Source organism: Balaenoptera physalus (genome assembly GCF_965194825.1).
Source record: "Balaenoptera physalus genome assembly, chromosome: 6".
NCBI lineage: Eukaryota > Metazoa > Chordata > Mammalia > Artiodactyla > Balaenopteridae > Balaenoptera > Balaenoptera physalus.
The window spans coordinates 74,810,958-74,832,624 of NC_138885.1; the positions used below are offsets into that span (position 1 = coordinate 74,810,958).

Consider the following 21,667-nt stretch of genomic DNA (forward strand, 5'->3'; position numbering starts at 1 on the left):
CGGAACCACAAAGTGATTAAACAGGAAAAGCATCTTGGGCATCTTGTAGCCATGTTCTCTTTCCCAAATGGAAGAACTGGGGCTCAGAAAAGGGACAAGAACAACCTCACTATCACACAAAAAATTTCCATCTCTCTCTCCTCACCAGTTTCTCTAGGTTTTTTTTTCCACTAACAGAACAGTCAGAATTCTCTCTTCCATATAAGCCTTTCTGTTTTTCAATTTCTGTGCCCTTGTTCACGCAGTCTCCCCACTTACAGACAACTGGGCTCACAATGGGGATTGCCAAGGTCACTTTCTAGTGGGGAGACTTATGTAAACAGAGAACAGTTACTCTAGTGTACAATCAATATATTCATGAAAAGTATGAATCTAGCTCTAGCTCCCCGTCTGTGCCTTTTGGAATTGCAGGAATTCTATTGAAATACATAGAAATGATTATCTATCTATTATAATAGATAATAAATCCATTGTACACCCTAAGTAAAAAAGATGAACTCACAGACCAGCAATTTTGAGGGATTTTTTTGATGGTAAAGAGCAGGTAGGATGATCTTGCTGGAGACATCAGAAAAGAGAGAGCTGTAATGTAAGGGCTGTTGCTGGAGAAGGCAGGCTCTACATTGTCTTAGCATTTCCTGAAGAAGCTCGGAGAACCACCGTGCTCAGACTGAACAAATCGAAGAGAGGGAGGGACCCCTAGGAGCAGGTGGGGCAATTAATTAAAGACTTCATTTGGACAATCTGGGACAGCTGGCTTGCTCCTCCCTCCCATCCTCCACCCTCTGTACAAAAGCAGTTGGCAGCAGCAGCATTTGCCCCAGGATGAAGCCTGCAAGACTGTTTCATATACAAAGTGAGTTACCTCCCTAGGGGAGTCCCTTGTATGAAGGATGGGGCTAAAGATGAAGGGAAGCAGAGCCTGAGCTAACTTGGAACTTCCAAATCCACAAAGAGGGAGAAGGAAGGAGAACCACTGATTCCTTTCACTCACAGGACAAATTTGGGGGTGGGGCACTCTGAAATGGGAGTTCTGACACAGGATACTCCCAGAGTGGGCAGTGTGCCAGATAACATACAACAACCAGCAGGGCTGGGGAGCCCCCAGACCCTAAATAAAAGTTATTTGTATACCTTGCAAATGTTCCCAGCCTGACCCTCCTCCCAAACATCTAAGGCATCTTCTATATTCAGAATTTAACATAAAACAATAAAAGAGGTTCTCATTTGATCTGATGAAATACACTCTAACAATCCTGTTTGATAAAGATGCTCAACTATAAATATAAATAGCAACCCCGAAGAACAAACTAATTGAAGAAACTTAACCATGAAAGTGAGTCATTCAAAATGTTGAAAAGATCCAAAAAGTTTCTGAGTAGCATGAATAGAAAAACACTACCCACATTTAGACACACCCTAATGTAACCTTAGGATGCCAAACATACACATAATATCCTAAGAGTTTCTCAAGAGAAAAAGTCAGACAGCCTATGAGAGAGTCCTCTCCCGATTAAAATCAGTAACACTGGATACAAGTCGACAATGGAGAAATATTATCAGAGTTCTGAAAGAAAAAAAAAAAAATTAAACTGGAGTTCCTTACCCAGCCAAACTCACTCATGTGGGAGGGCAAAACAAACATTTGCATTTTTAGATATGCAAAGACTTAGAAAGTTTACTACCTATGAATCATTTCTAAAAAATTTACCGAAGAACACAGTTCAGCAAAACGGAATGAATCCAAGATGAAGTGGGATATAAGAACAATGGTGGCGAAATAAAGCAGTAAAATGAAATAACATGTCATAATACAATGCGAAGGGAAAAATCCCTGAGACTAAGATAAAAGATTGTTACACCATGTCAGGTGAGTAAAGTCTGGGGAAAGGGACAAGGTGTCTTGTTTGAGGGCAGATACAGACAATGAATATTATTCATCTATGACACTAATTATTAGTATAATTAGTTTTTAATAGGGCAGAAAACAATGCCTGAACAAAACCTCTGAAAGCCCAGAGGATTCTGAGAAGATATTTCAGAGGAGGGGGCACCTGAACTCAGTCCTAAATGAAGAGGTATTTGTCAAGTAACAAAGGTGGGGTAAAAGGACATTCTGAGCAAGTGTCCTCGTGTACAAAGGGCGCAGTGTTGTGTAAGGGATTGGGTTATTCAAGATAAAAGAAGAAGTTCAGTGGTGCTGGAGGGTGTATGGCCTGAGATGTGCTTGGAAAATAAGATTTTTAAATTTCTTTCTTCTCTAAAGGGCCAGGTGATGATCTAAGCTGACTTCCTTATCATACTTTCTTAACTAACTACTCTTAATCATCCATTTTGCTCCATGACTCATCATTTGCACCGGAAAATAAGGCTTAGCACACGACAACCTGCTGAAATTTCATTCTTTCTGAATTAAGAATGATCTCTTTGCTTTCAGAATCATTGTGCATATCTTACACAAGCAGTGTGATGAGTCATATACTTTTAAAACTAGGTGGCTAGGGAATCATAAAAAAAAGGTTTATAATATTTTAAACTCTCAAGAAACACATACTATGGGACAGTACTGACGATCCCCATAACAGGTTGCTGTGAAATAAATGTGATCAATAGGCAACTCTGACTTACAGACCAGACCAGAGTCACTACAGACCAACATGACCAAGAAGCTATGGCAAACACCCTGAGAAATTCAATACAGGTTTCATGTTCTTACAAAGAGGTTTGCTTTTACTGGAAATGACTCATCTTAATCAGTAAATTATTCTAGTTTTTAATATTCCATTATTTAAGATTATTTGTGGATATGAATAAGCCTAAGCTGCACAGAGAAACTTGGGCAAACACTCAAGAATGGATCACATTCCTTTTTAGAGTCTACTTAGAACCAGAAGATTGCTAATCGCAACAACATGAAGCCGAAAGTTGCAGTCATCTCATAAAGAACCTATTTTTGCTTAAATGGAAGTTGGAACAAAAAGAACATATATAAAATACTAAATATGTAAGTGCATTTCACACAGTAAGTGTGCAGGTGAGCAGGAGGTGAGCAGAAAAAGTAAAGAAGAGCATTTGTCAAGTTTTATAATGATGATAAAAAAGGCAAAATGATGAGTGTTAAACTGCCAGTTTAAGCTAATCATTCCTTGAGGTATAAGTCAGAAGAAAAGGGTTTTTTGGCAAAGCAGATCTTTTTCTGACATTGAGAGTATAGAAAATAATTGGCTTCCTTCTAGAGATGTTCTAATCAAATATATTTCTTGAAAAATTAAAAATACACTCAATATGAATATAGTATTCATTCATATAATACCATAGTCTCACTGACATTTATATTGTATAAAACTTACAAATCACATGCATACTTCATTTAAAATCATACCCCGTTTTCGTTAAAAAAGATTTTGAGAAGCTTGTCAAATCAATTACTATGAGCACCAGCTTTCTGTTTCTGGGGATTGATGAATCAATTTGTGTCTTATGTAGACATTTGCCTCCGGTCTTCCCTGTATCTTGCCTTTTAAGCAATCTCCTAAATATTAGCATTTTACCAAAGGCAGGAAGATTTAGGGATAAGGGATGAAACAAATTAGTCAATTATGCCACCTTGGAATATTTCTAATGCAAGGTTTATACATGCATGCATAGACAGTTTAAGGTAAAAAAAAAAAAGTCATAAAGTTAAAAAAAAAAAAGGAACCGATCTCTAGAGTTGATTTATGTGGTCATGTATGTACTGTTTGTCTCTCTTTCCCACAGAAATCCAAGAGACTGGATTTCTGTGGGAAAGGGCTAATATTGGACAATCCAAGGTTGTCTAATATTAATTAAAATAACATACGTACCATTACACTCTGAGAATATTTCTTACTTGATATGACTCAGCTGTACACAGGTTTACCCCACCACCTGAAAGATCGCTTTTATACCACTCTGCTTTTCTTCAAGACCTACAATAGTATTATACATGTTTTCGATAACCAAAAGAAATCCAAAGAGGATTTTCGCTTCTACGAAAATAGGCGAAAAGCGAAATCACAGTTCAACGTTTGTTTTGCAGAGTACCATCACAGCAGCAGCGCGCACCCTGAGCAGAGAGAATGACGCCAAGCTCCTTCCCCAGGAACTACACTCAGCAACTCAGCATCAAGCCTCCGTAGCTTTGAACTGTGTTTGAGCATCTGTGTTTTATCTCAATTTATTTTGTGCATCCCTTAGCAAAACGTGTCCTAAGATATCACAAAAGCCTAAGAGAGCTCACAGGGGTGTTACGCTTAGCATAAAAATGGATGTAATTAAGCACTTCAATCGTAGTGCATGAAATAAAATTTTTTATGCGTTATTTGGTATGATTTAATAGGTTATTTTGGGGGTCTGGCAATGCTCAAAAATGTTCTTATATAAATTTGATGGTAACTGCTTCTTTACTTTAGATCATTTCAGCTTATGAAGACTTTCATAGGAACGCTCTACTTTCCAATAGTGGGGGAAACAAGTATACATTTCAAATTGGATTACTCTGAGAATCTTTGCAGGTACAAATGAGTTGAGCAGAAGATGCTATTAAAACATTTCCCAGAACAACCAAACATTAAATGAAAAATCTTATCTGCTTTTCTACATCATCACAGAAGTTAGGTGAAAAAACAACTTCTATTTTTGTCACAAATTGTAATTGGAAAAGACCGTGGTCATAAAGATTTTCTGTCCACTCTGAGATGGGATTCTTGCATAAAGATTTGCTGTCCACTCTGAGATGGGATTCTTCTAGAATTAAGATAAACCTGAAGCATCTCAATCACAACCTTACACACAGGGTGGCCCTTCCTGAAATTTCTCTGGGGAACTCATATTTTCTGTTTGTGCCCCAGGGTTGTAAGAAACTATCTGAGACAGCCCAAGCATGAAGGAGTGAGGGGGAGATAGACCAAAGCACCAACAGAAGGTCAGTGTCGGGTTGGAAGAAGCCCCTAGTCTGAGAACAATGAAACAGAATTCTCACTGGTCCCCAGGGGTCAGAATTAGGGTGGTGGCAGCAGCTGGCTGGGATCTACCTGGTAATCTTCCACTAGCTATGCCTGAGTACCCTTTAAAAGGTTACACGTGTTTTAAAGTAAAGTGCTTCATTGTAATAGGAGTGTAGTCTTTTCCTGTCTTCAATCATTTAAAATAGTCTCTCAATAAGGTAGTACACAAAATGCTTTTCCTGATATCTGTAATATGGATGAAAGGGTTTAGGAGTCTACCAAAATTTTGATGACTATCAAATTGTGTCTGACATCAATTATATAACATCACAAGTCACCAATCTTAGGTGACTCACCAAACCCTGTTTCGAAAAATTCTGTATCTAAAATCTTGGGGGTAACGGAGGTTGATTGCTCTCTATCTGGCATTTGATGACAGAGTTTAAAGAACTAAACTACAGTTGGGCTATTAGCTGGAGAGTTATTTGTTGCCTATTTTGTTTTCTTCAAAATGTGTTGTCTATTCAAGTTTCTTTTTTGAAAAACATCTAAAAAAGTAAGACTGGGAAGGACTTGGAAAGAACTTGTTCCTTCAAGTCTTATCTGATTGACAAGTATTACCATAACCTACTTCATACTTTGCCTGATCACATTTTGTAGTACTTAATACCATTTATATTTTGAACCTTTCTTCTGAGTAAAAGACGTGAGGTTCCTTAAAGTTTAAGGAGCTTCATTTTCTGCCCTGTTAATTCCCTCTCTTTCTCTCACCTTCCTTTCATGCTGTTTTAATTATGTAACAGTAAAAGTAAGGCTATATTCCATTTGTCATCCATGGCTTAGAGAATCAATAAGGCTACCAAGAAAATAATAGCTGTTTTTCAAGGAAATTCCAAGAAAACAAAGATTCTCCTGATTTTTTCCAATTATTATTGTAGCGTCTATGCATTATATTGCGTATATCAGCCAAGTATATTGAAAGGCCCTTTGTGTACCTGCAGTCTTTCCTGTAATATTGTTGTTATAGGTAAATATAAGAGTGTTACGTAGTGTTTTTTTGCATTTAATAGGTGAGGTAAATTCAATATTTTTATGAAAATAATGATCTCATCCAAAGAAGACTGTCCTTAATTAAAAGATAAAACATGTTCTTTAAAAAACTATTCTATTTCAATCTCTCTAATTTAAGGGAGAGTGAAAACAATCTTTTTATGTGTGAAAATTAAGAACTTTTACAGAAAGTATTACTTAAAAAATTCTCTTTGTTATTCTGGAAGCTACTTTTTTATTATAAACTGAACACCTGCCTGTTGTATAAAATAGAAAAGCGTAAAGAGTGAAGATGTGACATATAATCCTACCTCCCAGAGATAATCCCCAGCAACACCTCAGAACAGATTCTTCCAAACAGTTTTCTCACATCACGTACAAAAATATAAATGTCGACCAGAGCGCTTACATGTATCCTCCCTGCGGCTTTGGTTTCTTCACAGCGTGGTGGTTGGTGTCTAGGTGGAAGCGTTCCCAGATGGAGGCACAAGACAGTAAGTGTTGCAAGAGAACTAAGCAGAATTAGTACAGCCTTTTATGATCTCGACTGCGCAGTCATGTATCATCATGTCCTCTGTATTCTATTGGTTACAGACTCCAGACTGTAAGAAATAATGTTTTTTGTTTATAAGACACCCAGTCTCTGGTATTTTGTTATAGCAGCCTGAATGGACTGAGGCAAGTGACAATTTTAAAAATGACTGTTGGTGCTCATCAGACAAAAACTTTAAAAGAGTTATAAGTACTATGTATCTATGGAATTTGCAGCCAATTAAGATAGCAAGAAATATCAATAGCTTCAGATGGCATCTCTGTATATCACAGAGTACAACAACTGTTGTTTATATGAATGCTAAAAAGTAAGGAAAAAGGACAACTTATGTTTGATATATACTCCTTTAAAAGGCATGAAAATATGGAATACATTTTTAAGTGCCCCTTAAAATATTCAAATAAAAGCAAGGTGTAGTGCTTAAAAGAATGAGCTATATAGACCAGGGAAAATTCAAATATATTGCAACACCTTGTTTCCTGACAATATGACAGATGAAGCCTAAGTGGAGTTATTTAGAAGCTACTAGATCCCCAACATCTTGCTTGTGCTGTTTATATTAAGATAGGATACAAAAGGACTTGCTGTCTAGGAGGGGAGGCCAAAGGAACACAAAGGAAATTTGTAGAGAATAACATAAAACTACATATAATTAAATACCAGGAGAGGAAAAAAGGGAGTGATTCCTCTTGTCTGGAGAATTTGAGGGTGCCTTTTTAAGGAGGTGGAGTTAGAGTATGAATCAATTTGGATAAAAGGAGAGCTTCCCAGGAAGGCAGAGGAGGCCACAGAAAGGCTGGCTGTGGGATAAAGTGTAGCCAAATGGGGGTCTTGAGGAGCTGTGGAAAATAGGGTCAGACAGATATTATAGCATAAAATTAGGAAGGCCTAATGGCCTATTGTCCTGATGTTTTACCTTCTCTACTCATAGTATCACTTATCTTGAAGAGAGACTGTAATTATCACTTATTCTAGAAAGCTTTTTAAATCTTTAATGATAGCACCCATTACATTCAGAAAAAGAAAAGAAAAGCTGCCTTCTTTCAAGTCAGCTTGGTGACATAACATTGAACTCTAGATTCTCAATTCTATGTTGATTTATAATTTGAAGTATAAGATCATGATTATTTGTATCCTGTAATCATGCTACGTCCTTTCCTTTTATTCATATGTCATGTCATCTTAAGGTCTTTTACCATGGGACTCTTGTGGTTAGAACATCTAACCACTGTAGAGATTCTGGTGCCTTCTATGGACTTCTCTCTGGGCCCTTATATGATAGTAGCCATCATAATTAAAGCCCAGGCTTGATGCAAAATTGCCTGCATTTGAATGCCGGCTCTGCCACATGTTAGCTGGATGACGCTGGGCAAATTACCTAAATTCTCTGATTCTCAGTTTCTTCATTTCAAATTAGGGATGGCAGTAATACCTACCTCAAAGTGTTGTTATGAACACTGTATTCAATAAGTTAATGCAGATAAAGCACTTAGAATTGTGCCTGGCACATAGTGTCATATAAGGGTTAATTATTACTATTATCTCTAACAGGGAGAAAAAATATACACCTAATATTTACCATAATTATACTCCCCATATAAAAATGTTTAGATTATTTCAAATTCAAGTTACATTTTAAGTGATTCTCAGAATAACAATTTAGCTTTAAAAGAACCTCAGATGCCTTTAACACAATCTCTCCTCCAATGCCATAGCAAAAGGCCTGGCATGGAGTAGGTTGTAGTATCTTCTCAACAAACACTTGCTGTGTGAATGAGTGGCACTGAAAATGCTAAACAGTTAAAAGACAGACCGGTAGTTATTGCACTAAGTAGAGGTATTCTGGGTGCTTTGGGAACACAGAAGAGGTGGCTGTAAACCCAACGTGGGTGGGAGGAGATCTGTGAAAGCTACCCAGAGGCAGTGACACTCAGCTGAGGCCTGAAGTATGCACAGGAGCTGGCCTGATGAGGAAAGGGTCTAGATAGTCAATACTATTTACGATATTATTTCTCGCCAAACTATTCAAAACAGAGAATTAGTTACTGAGAATCATTTTATTGGCATTTATACCATAATGCATATATGGAATTTCACTTTATCACCTATTGTTCTAACTGGTATCCAATTATTCTAAATAGGTAGAGATTCCTTGTAAGCTGGATTAAAATTGTATTTTCAGCCTTTTGAAAAACCTAGCTATCTTTTACTTAGTGGTTATGATGTGCTGGCCTTGTAATGAGCTCTTTTAAAGAATTCATTTTAAATAAATTCATTTTAATTCATCTAAACTTCACAAGAAGGAAATTCTCTTACTGCTCACCTTCATAAACTAAGGAGCAGAGCCAGGATTTGAACCCAAGGCTGCAAAGTGCATGCTCTTAATTACTACACTAAATGAAGTTTTGGATTAATTGCTCACTAGAAGTGGTCTTGTTTTCCTTACATGTAATTTGAAGAAATATTTAGAGAAATAACTCCTTTAATGATACCAATTCAGATTTTCATTCTGAGAACTTCTGTAAACTGTTACATGAAATGTAATTTATAAGTTTCCTTTTGACACTACAAAGATGAACCCATCACAAGATTTCTTGCTGGTCAGCACTGTGCTCCAGCTGAAAGTGCTTTCACATCCACATTTTCATTTGCTTTTTCCCCAGAGGGTATAGACAACTATTTGAATAATGCATATTACTTTCTATACTCTTTCAACAGAACGTTGCATACTTAAATCATTAAAATGGATTCTTGGGTATGGACTCAAAATTAAAAAAAAAAAAAAGAAAGAAAACTTTGTTTGTAAATACCTGGAACAGTAGTCAATGTCTAAATGTATTAGCTAAATCCAAAAATATATTAAAAAGTCTAGCATTCATCAAACACTATCTTTCAAATAAAGAAGTTCTTTCTCCTATTAAAGCAGCTTCATTTTCAGCCTTCCTTTGCAAAAGGAGTTGAACGCATGAAGCCATCTGGCTGTGCTATTGCTTCTCCTTAGATATTAACAGATGTGAAGAGCAGGCCAGTGGCCCCCTCTACCTTCACCACTAGCCAATATAACCATCATCCTCTATCATTCTGAAGATTTCCCCTTTTACACTTTTTTTCCCTAAGACCTTTTGTTTACATATATCCCCATTATTGGCAACAAATCACAATGCTGGATCCCATTAGGTTTCCACTAATGTCTTCTAGTCACTTCTGTATTCTTCCAAATCAGAGGATATAACTGGCTCCACCAGGAAATAAAATAGAGGTCATTGCAGCAGCCGTGACTTTCAAGCCATTTGCTAAATTTAGCTGTCCAATACTTTCCACTCTAATGAAAACTGTGGACTACAATTATAGAATGCTGGAACAGAACAGGAGCTTAAAGGTCACTAAGTCCAATCTCCTTGTTTGTCTGAGGAAGGTATGGCGGCCTAGATATAGCCTCTGATTTGCTTGAGGCCACAGAGCTTGTTAGTGGTAGGGATGGAACCTGAACTGAGATCTGCTCAGTCCTGAGGGCAGTGTTGTCCTCACTCCACCACAGACGCTCTGCATCCCATGATCAGTCTTACCTAACCAGATCTCACAGCATAAATATAGCTGATATTATTGGTTGTGGCTTATCCTCCGTGGCAATCATCAATTTGGTAGCTGGATGTGAAATAACAAAGGTGTCTGATGGATTAGCTTCTCCAAGAGAAATGAAATGATCCTATATCCAAACCCTGCCCCCAACTCTAAAAACTTACAGCTTTATGTTCATCAATAATGAATGGCCCATCCCTGCAATACTCAGAGGGAGCTTACATTGCACTTTTGAGCAGCCGGTTAGTAATGTACAGTGGATAGAGCCTTTCTTTCAAATCCCGGGGCAGCAGGTCCTTCAAGGCTAGCATTGCATTTTCAATTAGCTGCTGAGTGAATGCTTGGCATGTGTATATTAGTGAAGAGGCACACTATTAGCTTACAGTTCCTTTCTGTATTGTGCTGAGAGGATCTAAGGGATTGGTGGGGGAACAGGCAAGCCAGGCATCACTGTGGATGTTGAAGAAGGGAGTTACTCAGACCTCGGCATCTTCACTTGCTTTCTCTAGAATTACAGCTATTTATTACGAAGCACTCTGTGTAGCGGGGTGGAGTGCGCCTGAGGAAACACATCCCAGACACCACCTGGGGTTAGTCTTTCTGAGTCCTTCACATCTCTAATTCTCATCATTGTCATGGAGCCCAACAGTCCCAAAAAGATACAATTTGCTGTGCCTTTATTCCAGAGTCAGATTGCACCTGAAGCAGCTGAACAGGTAAGTGGAACCGGGTGGGGACCAGCTCCTGTATGTAAGTAATACAGACGTATATTCTTGTTATTAATTGAAAGCTTCTCCACCTCTTGAATTTGCCTAACTTTGTGACTTCCCAGGATATGTAAATGAGAAATAATTTCGTTTCCACATGCACTTGTATTTGAGTTGCACTGGGGGAACTACTGGATAAAAATGCAGCATTTCATGTGATACAAGTTAGCACCCAATTAAGGAAAAATGGTTATATTAGCAGTTTAGATTTGGATCCAAAAATCTGTTTGCTTTTGCTTATTAAAATAACAGGTTCAACACTTAGAGAAACTTCAAATTTTTTTTTCAAAATTAGCAAGCTTTTATTTTATTATTTATAAAATCAAAAGATTCATTTAACAATGAAAGCATTAAACCTTGGAATAATTTCAGATTACAGGTTTAATGTTTTATTTTAATGTTTTCATTGTGTATCCAAAGCAATAATTATAAGTATATGTAATATAGGATCGTAGGTATATGTATCATTTAAAAAACATTTTATTCAGATATTATAAATGGTATTTTAACACAACCTGGATTTTTTCCAAGTCTAATATGTCTATATATCTTTATTTCTATCTCTCTCTCTCTCTCATGTGAGATTGGTTTACTGTATCACCTTTCATATTCAGATTTACTTAGACTCTTGATTCAATGGAACCACTTAAAAGATCATTTGTGGTAAAATTACAACAGTGAGGAGGCAAAAACAAATTTATGGGGTCTTCTACCTAATTCATTAATTTCTTAAAACCTAAATTATTCCTGAATCCTCTTCCAAATATTATATACAAAGTCTTAAAAGTAATTATTGAATCTGAGACTCTCAACTTCCTAGGATGTTTTGATAATCTGAAGTAGATTCACCCAAACTCAAGCCAGATAAATACAACCTTGAACATGTATCTATGTTGAATGGAGCATTGGTTCTATCCTGGACAAGATATCACTGTTTAAAATTTATCCACTATCCTACTGATTTGGGAATTTACTTATATATTTAAAAGATCAAGGATACATTAGAAATTCTAATCATAAAATGTTCCTGTAACTCCTAAAATAAGGGAAAAAAAACCCCACACCAAACCTATTAGTTTTAAGTGAATTATATACTTTTGCAAGATCCATATTCATTCTTTATGTGTTAATTTGTTCTAAATAATAATATAGAAAATAAGAAAAATTTATAATATTAATTGAAGTTAAGAACGTATGCTGTTAAATTTAACCTGCTGGAAATTTGAGTTTTCTAAGCTTCTCTTACCCCGTTTAGAAATAAGTGTAATGGATCTTGAAAGCTTCATCAATTTATGAGGCTCCAAGAGAGCCACTAAAATTAGCAAGTCATCCCTGTACCTTCACTGCATATTGGTATTCAGTGGTATCATTTGGTTACATACAACTATTTCTTTTCTGTGGAAATGTAGCTTTTTGATCAAAGAAGGTGATACTAATATCTGACAGTTCTACTGTCTGGCTTTCTATTATTCAAAATAAAATTAGTGAGCGCCTACCGTGTGCCCCCCAGAAATTTGCTCTTTATGTTGGGAAAAGATGAGGATGGGACAGACTTGAAAGCTGTAGAGTAACCTAGAACAGAGTCTGACAGTCTCTGACCTTAGCTGGGCCTTTGTTGTTCACAGATCAGGAAAAGAAGACCTACACCAGCATCACTTGTGATTCTCAATGAACATAACCCCCCAGGTAAAGAAGCATGATGTCTTATGTACTGATGTAACAGAACAGAATTGTTTGAGGAATATCAAAGAGCATGCCATTGCCAACAGGCTTCAATTCGGTATTTCAGTTAGCAATAATCTAATAAGCTAGTCTATACAATGGATCATAAACAAAATCAGAAATAGATATTATGAAAACTGTCTCAGCCAACTGCCTGCTTTTCCTCTAGAATGACTTACTGGTGACAATATGCTATGCAATGTTTTGTTAGCAATCACTGTCATGTGTTTGCATAGAATCTGGTTCAGTGCTTATTAATGAGCCTGGTAGAAAGTTGTTTAATTAGGTTTCATAGCTCAAATTGCAGCCCTGGAGATGCTGACATCTTTACAGAGTTGTTTTTTTATCAAAGGTTATCATGGGGTGGGCAATGAGCCAGCACTGGCTACAGCTTTGATGCTGATGTAATCTCTGAATAATGCAATTGACAAGTAACCAGATCAATTTTCAGCACTGCCCATTTGAGAGCCATTCTGAAGAGTTGCATCCATTTGTTGAGGTTTTATTCTCCATTTCCCATAAAAAGTAAAGCTGCATTATTATTCCTGATAAAGGACTATGATCTGCAATACACAAACATTATGTACTTACTGAATGGGGGTGATTTTAATTTCACATTTAAGCTCTGTTTCTAGAAATACAAGTAGGACAGCAAAGGTCACGGCACTAATTTGTATCCAGGCAGGACTTGTTGGATTTTTTGCAGGTATAAACAATAAGGGTGGCTAAAAAGAGTTTAATGGAAACATAGTAAGTGTAATTACATATTGTAGTGAATGATTTGTTTTAAGAATACCCGGGCAAAACAGTCTTTGACTTTTTCAGATTCCTTTCTAATTAGAGAAACATACATAAGATAAGAAAGTAAAATTCTAATAGAATATTAGTCATGGAGCCCAAATACAGAAAGATGTTCAGTTGTTGGGAAACAAATAAGCAAATTTATTCCTGCTGAAAACAAAGAATTATAATTTGATCCTGTATCTTTAAAGTGCTATAGCATTTTAAAATCATTTTCAAATATATTATTTCACTTAATAAATATAACTTATATTTGGTTGAATAAGAGATGCAACTGGTAAGAGGTGCAAATAAATACAAGTAAATAAACATAATAATGAAATCTTTTCATATTGGAGGTAATTTTAGAGCAATTTTCCATCACAGCCTTTTGCTCATAGTGGCAGACCTCTCCACAGTGTCCTAGAACTTACCTCTCTATGCTAACCTTGAAAAGTGTTGCCCAAAGATATAACAAGAAGAACAGAATCTTCATAATTTCATCTGTACTAAATATTTCTTCCCTATCCAACAATTCTTTATGTTTCAAATATTATCTGAACATTCTCTATCAAACAAAACAAAACAAAAACAGCAACAACAAAAAAACTTAATTGTTAAATGACCTTGTTAAAGCAATTGTTGCTTTTAGCCCTCAAAAGCAATGTGTTCTTTGACAAATAAAAATCGGGTGCAGCTTTAAAACCTGGTAAATAAACAAATCTCTTCAATTTATTGAAATTGCCCAGGACACATATGAGTATTCTTGGAATCACCTATCATTAACGCTCTTTAAAATTCAAATCCCTGAAAATCTTTCTTGTCAACTAATGAAGCAAAGAAAATTAAATTTTCCATTACAGAGACATAATTAACAAAACCTTTCCAATTCATATGATAAGATCGGTATATTGTAATCATTGTTAAATGAATTAGACATGGCTTACTTTAAAAAAAAATCTTTTCAGGAGTTTGCAGAAATAGTCTGTTATAAAAGAATATTTGAAAGAATGATTTAATTTTAGATTAGAAATAAAGGAAATAGAAAGATATTTCAACATGTAAATCCAGACTGTTTGCTAGTTCATCTTTGCCTGTGTAAACATAGAGATGAGGTGGGCACCTGATTGGTAAGATTCCAGGGGCAACAAAATGTCACATCAGTCCCTTTCTAACCAACAGCCTAGAATTCTCAGCAGTAGAAACGCTAGGGAAACAGTTACATAACCTGTTAAGGATATACCCTCCGGCATAGATTAATCAATTTAATTCAAAATAATGGGACACAGAACTAAAAATGTTAAATTGAAGTTATCATACCTGAAAAAATTTAAAAGCAAAGGGTGTGTCTTTATGGTGGGGAGGGCAGAAACTACGTTTGCTTCTTGGAATGACTCTAAACAGCCAACGGCAGTAAAAAGGTACTAGAAGCCGGAGATGCGGGGGTAGAGGTGCACCAAAGACAAATTTCATCTTTTTCAAATGTTTTCTAGGGCTACCAATTTTAGTGACCTTGTAGCAAACTGCTTATCTTTCAGAATTTTTAATCTTCTGAGTAAGTGCCTATTTATGATAACCTCTCTGAGGTTATACAGTAAGAGTCTCATTGTCTCGTCTTGTACTATTTGCTTTTACTCTTGTACAATATGTAGTTAACTGGTTTGGTTTCTATATTTTTATTTAAAGTGATGACTATATATAAATCTTCTCTATTTAGAAGTAAATGGCAATGTCACTTTCTGCAATTTATTTCATCACATTTCTAGATTTACTTAAACATTACTTGTATTTACAATAGTAGGCTTACGAGAAGACTGTATATTTATTTGGCTACCAGTATTAGAAACCTAGAATTGGGAAAGAACTTCAGGAAATACCTAATCTAACCACACTTCTTCATGAAAGATACAGAAATCGACCCAAGTCCCTGAGACTTGCTCCATTTTGTATATATCAGAGAAGAATCCATAGTTACAACTAGTTTTCAATGAGATCAAATTATTTTATGAGTTAGAAAATACAGTTTCTTATGAAAAACGAGTGATGCCCCACTTTATTCTAACTCTTCATTTACTCTTGTCAATCAAAGTTCATTTACTCACCTTTTTAAAAAATTATTTATTTATTTACTTACTTATTTATTCGGCTGCACTTGCTCGGCTTGTGGGATCTCAGTTCCCCAGGGACTGAACCCAGGCCACGGCAGTGAAGGCCCAGAATCCTAACCACTAGGTCACCAGGGAACTCCCTATTCACCTTTTTAAATACATAAGGCAATTCTTCATTACTTTCTTTTCTGGATTGAATATTCCCAGTACCCAATAAGGGCCTTAATGAGCTCTATCCAAATTCTCCTTGTCTCTAGGCCTTTGGAGCCTAAAGCTGGACACAGTCTTCCAGTAAAAAGCCAGATTAGAACAGACCTTCTGAATATTAAAGTTTGTGGCATCCATTCTTTTCCACTTACTGTTAAGCAGAGACAATATGGTTACAACTAAGTTTAATGGACCTGATGCCTATTAAACATGAGTGAACTGTAAGAGGCCAGGAGCTTACTGAAGATTTGGGTAAGTACACAGGAGTTTTGGCATCATTTAGAAGGTTGTTGTACATCTTATAAGTGGGACCAGACATATAATGTAAAATGGGGGATATTTATTGAACTTCCTATCACAGACAAATTTGGGGGAGACTGACTTTCTCTTCGACACTTTTCGCTCCAAATATTCTTAGAAATGAGGAATAAAAACAAAGCATTTTCACACATGGGCCATGTTCCTAAAAATTACTTAATAATGAGACATATGAATTCAATATCTCACCATCTCCTTTCAACCTTGAGAGTAAGTCTAGTCAGTAAAGAGAACTGGGATTTCCAATTGATTGGGCTATTTGGCTCCACACACTGAAAAAGAAGCCACAGTCCGTTCTGGAAGTAGCATGTGACTTTCTAAATGAGGCTTGCATTTTAGGAATTTGACAGTAAGTTGACTAATAAGATTTTCAAGGCTCTGTATTTAAAATCCTGAGACACTGGATGACAGAAAATATTGCTAGACTCAGACTGAGCTGTTCAAAGCAGAGAGGCTCCAGAAATTTTCAATGATGTGAGGTTTTGCAGGGTCATCAAGTTAAAGTGGACATTTATTTCTAGTGTTAGGGCATTCATATGCAAACAGTCTCTCTTCATGGAGACCCTCTATTTTACAAAATGAGTGACTGGTAGGCAATGGGCACCCTGAGTACAAGTTCCAGGAATCTCCCTGAGGATTTTCCTGGGATTCTTAAGGATGGGTAAGACATCATCAGCCCCACACCTGGAGGGGCCTGTCACCCCCAGGGACCTCCAATCAAATGTGTTCAAGTAAAAGCTGTACTGGACCTATAGTCCGTACAGTTTTGTTTCATTCTTTTTCCTCATCTTCTTTGGGAATGTGGCTGTAATTCATTCTGATCCACAATTGTCGTTGATTGTTCCGCATTTATTTTGCCTTCTGAACATTAATGACAGTACAAAAGAAAGAAAGGTCCAGTGTTTGAAGACTCTTCAAGGTTTAACTGGTATTAATTTCTGTCAGAAAAGCCTATTTTTTTTCTCCTCAGCATTTATTTCTATAAGTTATTGAATGCCAAACCATGCTGAATGAGTTAAAGATAAGTAATACAGGGACTTTCCTGGCGGTCCAGTGGTTAAGACTCTGCACTCCCAATGCAGGGGGCACAGATTCTATCCTGGTTGGGGAACTAAGATCTCACATGCTGCACGGCGCAGCCAAAAAAAAAAAAATTCAAAGATAAGTGATGCATGTGGCTTTCAGAGATTCATGTACTGTACAACTGATTGACTTATTTTCCTATAACTATTCAGTCTGTGCAGCCAAATAGCCCGATCAATAGGAATAACTGTGAGCCAAAGATAAGGTTCCAGTTCTTAGTCATGCCAAAGTTTGCTATACTATAAGTGTTCAAAGGACTAGTGTCATCTTCAAATTGAATGGAAGAAAAATGAAAGGGCAAATTATAAAACTGTGAAATAGTGCTGTTTTATTTCAGCAAGATTACTACTTTTGTTCATTTTGAGCAATAGTATATACTGCTCACCTTCTACACTGATTTTAATAAGAAATAGCTTAGTGAAATATGACAGAATTATGGTAGGTTCAATTCACTTCCTTTTTCTTGGTCTCTGTTTTCCTACTTGTGGGGATTATAGCAGGTGAAAATAACCCTAAGGTACTTCTGCACGATGTAGAAAGGCAGTGTTTGTAGTAGGTAAAGCACTGCCTTTGGAGTAAGACTTGGGTTTGAATCCCAGCTTTGCCGGTTCCTGGTAGTGAGACATTGGGTGTGCAGTTGACCTCTGTGGGCTCAGTTTCCCCCTTTTTAAAAGAGGACATCGAGGTGTAAGAAAATGCATAGCACAGTGTCTGCAACCAAATAGATACTGAAGACATGCGATCCCCCTGCGTCATTATATCCATGCTGAGAAAAGCTGGGTTCTCCTAAAACCTGCATTTCTTATCAGAAGATGGCCCAGCTCTTTTCCCATCCTGACTGCATTAGGCAGTGTCCCCATGAGGCATTGGTTCTTGATAAGAGAAAAGATGTACCATAACTCCTAATTCATCAGGATAAGAATACACAATTATGGAATTGTTATGGATCTTATACTGTGGTATTTGTTCAACTGACCATGTCTGGTTTACAAACATAATTGTCATGAAATATGAGTCCTTGGGAATATTTTAAAGATAAGCATGCTACTGATGTCTATAAAGTTATGAAAAAATATATTGCAAGCAAGAGATCTTTGTGAAAGATTGTATCCAATCAAAAATGCAATTCATGGGAATTCCTTGGTGGTTCAGTGGTTAGGACTCTGTGCTTTCACTGCTGAGGGCCCGGGTTCGATGCCTGATCAGGGAACTGAGATCCTGCAAACCACTTGGCGCAATCAAAAAAAAAAAAAAAATGCAATCATATCCTAATAGTATGTGGAAAGAAAGAAGATTGAATATGGAGTATAAAAATCCTTTAGTGATATCTATTAAACTCTCATTTGATTGCTCACATTTGATTCCACTCCATTTGCTCTCACTTCCTTCCATACACCATTCCTGTGCTATATTCTGGGTAAGCTTTCTTCCTTTGGTTCCTTTGCCAACTCTTAAGACAGCATAGACTGACTCATTTGTGTAAATCACTCTCCATGTTTTCCAATTAATCTTATTTAAATTGCAGCCTGAGACTCATTTAAATCTCAAAACTTTCCCCTAACTAATCTGATTCATTGTCTGGCTCTGTTATTCCAATACTCTCCTCTCACCTGCAACTCTTGAAGGTATTTATTGATTTATACATTCAATTCAATTAAGTATTTACTGAGTCCTTATTCTAAATCCTCGAGGAACATGTGGACTAGGTAACAGAGACTAATACATCTGGATGAACCAGGATACAATTGTAATAACAGAAATTCCAACAGCTCAGACCACAGTAAGATTAATTCTGGCCAAGACATAGAGGCATTTATTTATCATGATCACTATTCTATGAAACATTTGTAAAACCTGTCTTGATCTTTTGGCTTTAAGCTTTTAAGAACTGGCATCAGAGCTAACATTTTACTATTTATTCCAAACTAGTAGCATAGATATAGCTACTCAAACTAGTCGCATATCTAGTAGATATTAGATGCCCGTGGCCTATTAAATTTAAGTGGATAAAAAAATATATTCTCAAATCCAATGGCAATCTATCAAATCTTCTGGGCACGTATTCTGGCTAAGGCACAGTGTTAGCTGCTCTAGGGGATAAAATAGGTAAGTCACCATCCCTGACCTCGTGGAGAAACCTACCTGAGGCATAATTTGACACATGTATATTGGTAGTAAGATCAACAACATGTGGCAAAATACGAAATATATTTCAATTCAGTACAGAAATGTTTACCATAGGATGTTTTGGGTGATTAGGTTACAATGTTGTAAAATACGGTACAGAGACTAGATGCTTGATAAATGGTAACTCTTACTTTGGAGAGGCTGGCATATACTCTTTAGGAATAGAGGTGTTGGAATCACTCAGGCTTGAATCTGGCTCTCAGTTGGCTGCTTACTGCCTGTGTTACCCCAAAAAAGTGGCTCATCCTTTTAAGGCCCATTAAAAGTGAGGAAGCTGGGTTCACGAGGCTCTGAAAAGCTTGGTTTTTTCCAACACTACCAAATTTCACTCAATATAAAATATATTCATTAGAAATAAGGCTATTCTGCATCCACTGAATAAACAGACGTGCATTTTTGTGTCTACGTAATAGTACACATGGACAACATTTGTAATCAGCTGTTCTGGGGAGCTTATAAGGGCACATTCAATTTCAAATTTAAGCTAGAAAAAGTTTCTAACAGCTCTTTCTAATTGTTTCTATTTCATAATCATATTCAAGGAGAACAGTAAATTACCAAACCTCTAACAAAAAATCTAACCAAGCTATGTAGTTAACAGAGAAGGGTTATTTATGCACTTATTTTAGAATTGCTCTGGAGCAAGCTTTCAAGCTTTGGGATTTTCTATCCTTTCTCCCACCATTTTCTATTCATGACTTTGACCAAGTAGTGATCTGACGCTGTTCCAGCAATACCAGACACAATTTGGTAGCAGAACTTACCAGGGGCTAAAGCTGAAATGCCCGCACCGGGTCCGGACAGGTGACATAGATGCCTGCCTGGGCTCCGTGTAGGATGCTGTGAAGGGTACCGTGGTCTACTTGGAGGATGCAAGCTCCATTCAAGGCTGTCAAACTAAACAGATAAAACCACAAAGAAAGAAAAAAACACTGTAAGGGATGGAGGCACCTAAGTGGTAAGATTTTAGAGATGCTGGAAAATATCTCCCTAAATCCGTTTCCATACTACCTGAAATTCTACCTTTTGAAGTTGTTAATACTGTTACTATAATCTATCTTTTGAAACACGAGTACTCTGACCAGATGTAACATATTGTCCTGGCAAGTAGTCTACCTGGAGCTCAAAAAGCCTGAGGTGGAAAGAAAGGAAGGTCCTGGAGCAAACGTCCCAGCTGCAAGGATTAGGGCCCTCCGAATTCACCTCTTCCCTCCCAGTCTGTTTGCTCTTATTGCCTTCTCCATACTCGTCCCCCTTCATATCTTCCTTAGCATTTCAGGGGCCCCTGAACGTGCTGGGAAATTTAAAATCTACATCTATGAGTCTTTTCTGTGTTATGGATAGAAGATTATCTTTGAATTGAACTCAATGATTTTGTATCACTTAGGGTAATTTGATATAGTAATTATAGCGCTTAACAAGGCTATTTGTGAAATAAGTTGCCAAAACCTGCATCATCAAAGGGAGATATCTTGACAGTCTGGTTAGAATACAATTACAGTGCAACCTTGGCAATAATGCTGAGAAAAAAGTACTGTGAGAACTAAGAAAAGCTAGGAAATTTGTAATCTTTCTGGGTTTTTTGTTGCTGTTGTTTCATGCTCTGGGAGCAATTTTCTTTCATTATGGGAAACAATTTTCATAATCACACTCTTTACATATAAATACATATCGACCTGCTCATAAAAATAGAACTGAATGCACAAAATGGAAGAATGAGAACAGTTATGTTGGAATCCAATTTTTAGAATAATTTGCCTCGATGTAACATCAGTTTATGCTTTTTTTCCCTGTCTGTTGAAGAACAGACTATTAGAACACATACATACAATAGATATTTCCATGCACAAACACATGTACACATGCTTATATAAGCCAAATACACAACTGTGTGTAAAAATATCACAGGCTATTTATCCATGTAATAAAATCCACCTGCACTACTGACCTGATTTTAAAAAGGCCAGCACCTACCAAAGTATCTAGAAAAGCTTCATGAATTCAGGTTACAAATGGAATAAAGCTAATAGTTATTATTTAAATTTCTAACCCTTTGAACTTGAAACAAATAAATCAAAAACTAATCACATTTGAAAACCCATGAATAAAAAACATTGAAATTACTGGCATAGATTCAAATGGTGAGATTTGTTAAATTATTTTTTAAATCAGAAGAATATTTTAAAAAATAAGTTACACTTATTGAATATTAGTTATTTTAAGACTATTCTCTCATTTTGGAGGTTTCCTGTCCCCATTTTCATAATTCACGAATACAGGGAGAAGTACTTTAATTAGAAACAGAAAGTGAGCTCCTCTGACTAACACCTGAAAATCAATGTCTAG

At 36.6% G+C, this 21,667-nt stretch overlaps 1 protein-coding gene and 1 long non-coding RNA gene across 5 annotated transcripts in view; one reads left to right on the plus strand and one right to left on the minus strand.

Annotated features, from left to right (window-relative positions):
• Positions 1-6,559, minus strand: part of LOC309663225 — an 82,983-nt gene extending 76,424 nt beyond the window's left edge. Inside the window, exon 1 of the long non-coding RNA XR_014265154.1 lies at positions 6,427-6,559. This is a non-coding gene — a long non-coding RNA (uncharacterized lncRNA). The remainder of the gene's footprint in view (positions 1-6,426) is intronic.
• A 150-nt stretch (positions 6,560-6,709) lies between these two features.
• The window catches only part of PPP1R1C (protein phosphatase 1 regulatory inhibitor subunit 1C), a 135,485-nt gene continuing 120,527 nt past the window's right edge, over positions 6,710-21,667 (plus strand). For 2 of the 4 annotated variants that reach the window (XM_082466837.1, XM_082466836.1), the window contains exons 1-2: positions 10,415-10,865; positions 12,542-12,602. In XM_082466837.1, the coding sequence (XP_082322963.1) occupies positions 10,785-10,865; positions 12,542-12,602 (142 nt within the window). In that variant the 5' untranslated portion in view covers positions 10,415-10,784. Of the gene's footprint in view, positions 10,866-12,541; positions 12,603-21,667 lie in introns of all 4 variants that reach the window. The other 2 variants (XM_082466835.1, XM_082466838.1) reach the window with 2 other exon arrangements.